This window comes from Channa argus, chromosome 1 (assembly GCF_033026475.1).
Source record: "Channa argus isolate prfri chromosome 1, Channa argus male v1.0, whole genome shotgun sequence".
NCBI lineage: Eukaryota > Metazoa > Chordata > Actinopteri > Anabantiformes > Channidae > Channa > Channa argus.
The window spans coordinates 43,510,028-43,516,027 of record NC_090197.1 but is presented as its reverse complement, the minus strand read 5'-3'; the positions used below and the strand labels follow the sequence as shown (position 1 = coordinate 43,516,027).

At 41.0% G+C, this 6,000-nt stretch overlaps 1 protein-coding gene across 2 annotated transcripts in view; it reads left to right on the top strand.

Moving 5' to 3' along the window:
• Positions 1-539: 539 nt before the first annotated feature.
• Positions 540-6,000, top strand: part of mcu (mitochondrial calcium uniporter) — a 52,391-nt gene continuing 46,930 nt past the window's right edge. The window contains exon 1 of one of the 2 annotated variants that reach the window (XM_067524379.1): positions 540-717. In XM_067524379.1, the coding sequence (XP_067380480.1) occupies positions 601-717 (117 nt within the window). In that variant the 5' untranslated portion in view covers positions 540-600. The remainder of the gene's footprint in view (positions 718-6,000) is intronic. The other variant, XM_067524371.1, reaches the window with a different exon arrangement.

Below are 6,000 nucleotides of genomic sequence, written 5' to 3'. Positions count from 1 at the left end.
AAATGGGGTGGAATGGGTGTTGGGGGTGGAGGGTCTGGAAGGCTGTATTCCTATCAGCAAGGGCTTTGACACCGTAATCTACAGGACTTATTTCTTCAAATTATTACCCAAAAGTGAGGGAAGAGTTATTTAATCTAGTAATATTACTATAATGTAAGACTACACATACATGTAGTTCACCAAATTGCACATAAAAAGATTTTAAAATTCGTTTTGAAGTATTGCTCAGTTAATTACATTGGATATACATTGGCTGATATTTTGTGTTTTTTGTTTCTGGTAAACTAAAATTGAATTACACCACCTCTGCCACCACGATCATGTTTATACGCTCTTGTGATAAATGTATAATATGATAAACACATCAATAATGGACGTTTGTGTTGGCGTCCTAAGTCAAATGCGGTCTGTGGATACGTTTGTTTTGAATTAATTAGACTTTTTTGTAAATCTTTGCATAGCTTGCTGCTGCAACACTGGGCATGTGTATGAAGCCGTAGTCCAGCCCCGCAACCCGCCCACCACCACCCTCCCTCTCCCCTTCGGTTCGTCTCAGTCCGCCTGCAGCAGTCTCCTTCCCGGCGAGGTTTCACTACAGAGATGGCTGCGAAAGTGTGCAGGTCAGTCCTCCTGTTGTCCCGGAGCAGCGGAGCGGTGGCCGGCAGCCTCCCCGCACTTGTTGTCTCCTCACAGCGACATCATCAGCACATAAGACCGGTAAGTCCCAGGACGTCTGTGAGCACAGAGAGAGGTGTAGGACTGGGCAGGCAGGCTGGACCAGGAGAGAAAGCGGCGTTGGCTTCTGCGCTGGCTAAGGAAGTAAAGCTAACTAGCCTCAAGAATTTACCTTTTATGTCATTTATTGAGCTTGCGCTTCACGAAAAAGGTGATGCCCACAATGAGTCATGATATGTATCGCAACCAGGTGTCGTGCGGTTATTTTAATCCACAGCGGGACGTGGAGCTTTGAAACAGGCAATGCAGTTTTTCGGAGCGCTCGCTGAAGCCCATCAACACCCCAGTGGCGCTGCCCCGCCGTTTACTGTAACGAGCCTTCAGACGCTCTGCCTTCACATGAAGCCCCGCAGCACATGTTTGCTCCCCTGCCCTTAAACTTTGCAGGCATATTTGTCAGTGAGTGCTGCTCTGGTTGCCGTGTGTGAATTTGAATGCGATCCCGTGGACGGTGTTGGACTGTTTCTGCAGTAGATGTTTGGGTTGGCTTCATAACCGACGGCCGCGGAATTGGTGTCTTATTTTAGTGCTGTTGCAGTAAGGATGTCTGGTAAGAGCAAATTAAGGTTTACTTTACAGTCCTCATCTTTGTGCTTGTATTTGGTGGGTGAAACTGCATCATCTGAGTGGTGGTGCAGCGGCAGAAAGTCAGAATAATGAATGTCTGCTCAGTGCTAGAGAGGAAAACTACAGTTGTGCCCGTGTGTGTGTGAGAGAGAGTAATATGGTCACTGTTTATTCGCCCGTACACACACACACAAACACACACGGGACTTCACAGAAACATGGAAGCCCGCACTTGTATGATGTCAGACTCTCCAGCAAGTCCGCTGTTTCTCCCCTCCCTGCGGGTGTTTCCCCATTCAGGCTGGGAGATCCTGGGTTTTCCTGCTAGCTTATTTAGGTCCTTTACAAGGCCACTGTAGCAAACGATGCAGCCTCAAAAAATGCTTACAATAGCAGGAAGGTAATTACAAAACTGTCAATATTTGCACATCATGTTCTTCCTCTGTGACCCACTCCCTCAGTTAAAACTCTGAGGCTGTAGGGCAGCAGCTGGCTGAGGAGGGAGCTGAAGTACAGGATGGACCTGAATACGAAAGAATGAGGAAGTATTCACAACCCTTAGACAGTATGGCCCCTCTTCTCTGTGCTGTAGCTAGGAATACAGCTCTTGTGTTTTAGGTCACTTCGTTTGCCACACAGCTCTCTCTTGCTCACTTTCTTTTTCCTTACTCTGTTTGGTAATTTCCTTTTTTTCTTTGACATGTTTTTCATGCCATACTCCTCCCTTCTACCAATACTCGCTTACTTGCCAAAGGCTTTGTGAAATTAAATCATACTATCCTTCCTGTGAATAGGGCCATTCTGGAGGTTAGGTAGCGGTCAGAAAAGACACACATGGTCCAGATCTCCACACTGGCCCTGGAGCTGTTGCCAACTGTGAACTCTTAAAACGGAACACATTTACCCCTGCGGAGAAGTAATAGTCTGCCCTATTCTAAAATAAGTAGGTCTATTTAAACCCTAAGTGATTTGACAGGGTGAGTTGCGGCTCACTGTGCGTGTCTAGGCAGAGTTGCTCCTAATAAGTTTTCATTTTATTTCAGGTTGTAGTTTTGTTTGACTGTCATATTGTGTCTCCATCTATCGAGGCGTTGCTGCTGCGCCTCCTAACGTGGGCCTGTCACTGTTTGACAGCCAACCCTTTGTGTTCATTTGGGAGTCCTTCACTGCAGCATGGAAACTCTCTGATTTTAGACTTGTATCTAAAAAGCTGCGGTAGAACATACACTTAGACTTGCTGTTAAACATATGTCTGATAGTGTAGTGCTGTTAAACATATAGTGTCTCATAGTGGGATGTGTTCCTCAAAAGACACCAATGTGTTGAGTAGAGCTCAATTTCATGCAATGAGCACATGAATGGCTGTTGCTGTTCCAACTAAACCATGGTCAACTCCCCAGGGATGCAAAGCAGACTGTGGGCTCCTGAGGCTTACATTTAACCTGGACTACATTACTGTTGAGTCAGCTGTCATATAAATGCAGCTGTCCTAGTGCATCCAGTGAGAAGTTGAGTCATTGCGAATAGTCCTTGTAAAAGGACTTTTACTAGAGTTTTATATAATATGAGTATACTCAGCCAGTGTTTCAATATATTGCATCTGAACAGATTTTGTGTTGAACTTAGGTGAGATTACATCATGTTCTGTTTAGTTTATTTATGTTGACATTATAGCTGAGTGGTTGGTAGCTGTAGTCGTAAGGGGCCAGGGGGGGTCACGGCCCACTCCTGGGTTTCAATCCAATCAGTGTAGGAGTAAACTAATTTATCCCTGCTGCCTTCACAGGCCCACTTCAGTTATCTGGCTTACTGTGACGAGCAAGTGACTGCTGTCTACTAAAGGTGACAAGAAGGTTGAATGATTGATCAATCTGTCAGCTCAGGCAGTTTCATAGTAAATTTATTTCTCCCCATTTTAGGTTAACTGGGTTCTGCCTCAATGTATTGTTTCACATTCACAAGTATGAATGAGAAGGACAAAAAGGTGTTTTGAAGGGAGGACAAAATAATTTGACATGAAATCATGAATATAATGTCACATTAGCTGCCATTTATTTGGTCTAGATGATTAACAATTTATTCTTCATTTTAGATTTTGATCATTGATTGACACTCCTTTGGGGAAGATCATTTATGGTGTTTTGGTGCTAAAGGTGAATTATCTGTTTATGACAGTTTTATGGTGAAGACCTGTGTGCTGGTTCTCTGGTTTTATCATAACGTGTCTGATACAGGAGTAGTCATAACCTAGGGTCAGCACAGCTGTCCTATTCCATCTTTTCATTGATATTAGATTACTATCTGTACACAGAGGCAGTTTTAATGGACACGAAGTGCATTTTAGAGGGTTTTCTTTAGTGGGTGAGAAAATTGATCTAAGTTTTCCTTCGGGGTTTCATACACTCTATATGAGACGTAGCTTTACAATAGAATTTCAGACAGCCAAAGGTATAGTTACAAAAATGATTGACTTGTTATTGCATTCAGTCCATATACCGTGCCATGTTCCTGCTGCTGCCCTTTACATGCTTACATTTTCCACATTAGTGTGAAATATCAGCTGGCTTGTGTACAGCAGCCATAGATCAGAGTAGCTAGAAAAGCTTTTTTACATAGAGCTTTTTAGTTTTAGAAAAAAGACACATAACCAATATACATAGTGACTCTGTCAGTTTGGCAGCACAACCATGTAAAATAAGCAATATTACTATCTATTATAATATAGTAAATAGGATATTGCTAATAAAGTAGTTGAATGAAACATTACTAATTTGCACAGCTTTACTAGGTTGTAACAATAATCATTTAAAAAGCTGCTTATATAAGTTTCAGTGTAACTCTGCCCTTAGATAGAGTTATGTCAATTCCCACCACAGAGTTGAACGGCTGAGCAGTTCACCACTGACTGACCACTTCTTTTCTGTTTCACTTCACTGATTAGTTTGTGCTCTGCAGAGCAATAAACAAGAACAGCGACAACCAGCCTTGTATCTCCATGCAGGCACGTTAGTCCACTCGGCTCCAATGGCAACCAATCAAAGGAAGATCAAAGTCTATAGATAGAGACTTAGTGGCAGCCTTATTCCTTTTGGAGGACTTCATTGCCCAGTAAAATTTTGAGTTTATAGCAAGCTTTGACTTTTATGAGTTTGTTTTATTTTTTAAAATGATTATGAGATTTTCCAAAAATTACGCATGTTGCTTGATACAGCATTTTGTTAGTAAAGCAGCATGTGTGTGTTTAACACTGCTGTCGGCTCTCATTTGTTTGTGTGGGGACAGAAGGTGAAAGGTGAACTCAAAGTAAACCTATAGCATATAATCATTGGTCATCAAATGAACATACACAACATAACATCTTGAAATTCATTGTTTTTCAACTGGATAATACTTTAGCAGTGGGATTTTGTTTAACTGAACATTACTGTCTTTTCTAGATAATTAGTTATCTTCACAGCAAATAGGGTGTTTGTCAAATGCAACACCACCACATTTTAATGTCACACACAGGATGTGGCCAATTTATTCAGTACACTTGTATACAGTAATCTGTGGCAGTTCCTTACATCAGCCTGGCTATGAATTCTACAGTTTGTGCTGACATTGTCCAACTCAACTTTATGTTTATTAGTAAAGTCACAGTAAAAGGTGATGGACACCTTTGCATTGATTTATAATTTTTTTTAATCCTCCCAAGTTATATACATAGAACAGAGAAGGAGAATTCACTCCTATTTACCATCACTAACCACAGCATCAATGCTAAAGCATATGGCACCAAAATCATAATATTAAAGACATCACAACAATGGGCTTTGTAGCAGAGCAGTTGAATTAGATTGTATTAGATTGTACAAGTGTACACAAGTGTTGGCTTGCTCAGTGACTTTATCAAAACAAGTTTATCTAGTATAATTAGTGCTTTAGAAACCTTGTTCAGCCTTAGCCGAGTTCTCATTTCAACGTTTAGTTGTTGGGACATCTAACATTTGTAATCTTGACATAAAACTGTGGGCTTACTCAAGGGAGAGGTAATGACGCATTTAGCACTTTATAAGTTGCAGTTTATTTACGGCTTGTTTCTCTAGTTTTCTCACCCCCACTAAAAACAGAAACAGATTTGGCCATATTAGTTTTCTTTTGTGTCTTTGTCTAAAAATGTGGCTTGTACATTAACTACACATTCATATACTAGATGTTGTGTGTTTATCCATGGACTTGATAATATACTATGGTGAGATTTCATTGGCCAGCTCATTTTAATCGTGTTCGGAATAGCCCAAGTAGTATTTTGTATTAAAGAAACAGAGTATCTTATTTACAAGCCACTTTATTTGGACTCATACCTCCTAAAGCTTTAGGGTGAATAGACTTGGTACGTCTCAGTGCCTTACAGTGCTGGTGCTGACTTCTCATGGCAGTGAAGTATAAATGTCTTGGATTGTCTCATCATCAAACAAAATGACAAATGTGTGTTGTCATCTTAACACAGTGATAATATGTTGATGGCTCTAGTGACTGTTTCTGACAGTGATTCTGTCAGCTCAGGTGACAATCCAATGTTTGCTTTGGTTTGGAAAGGGTATGACTTCTGCTGCAGGTATTTCAACAGATGTTCTGTAAACAGCTGTGGCTTGTGAAACTATATTACTTCATACCTTCTCCAAACAATAACTTTTAATGTGATTTATAAGCTTA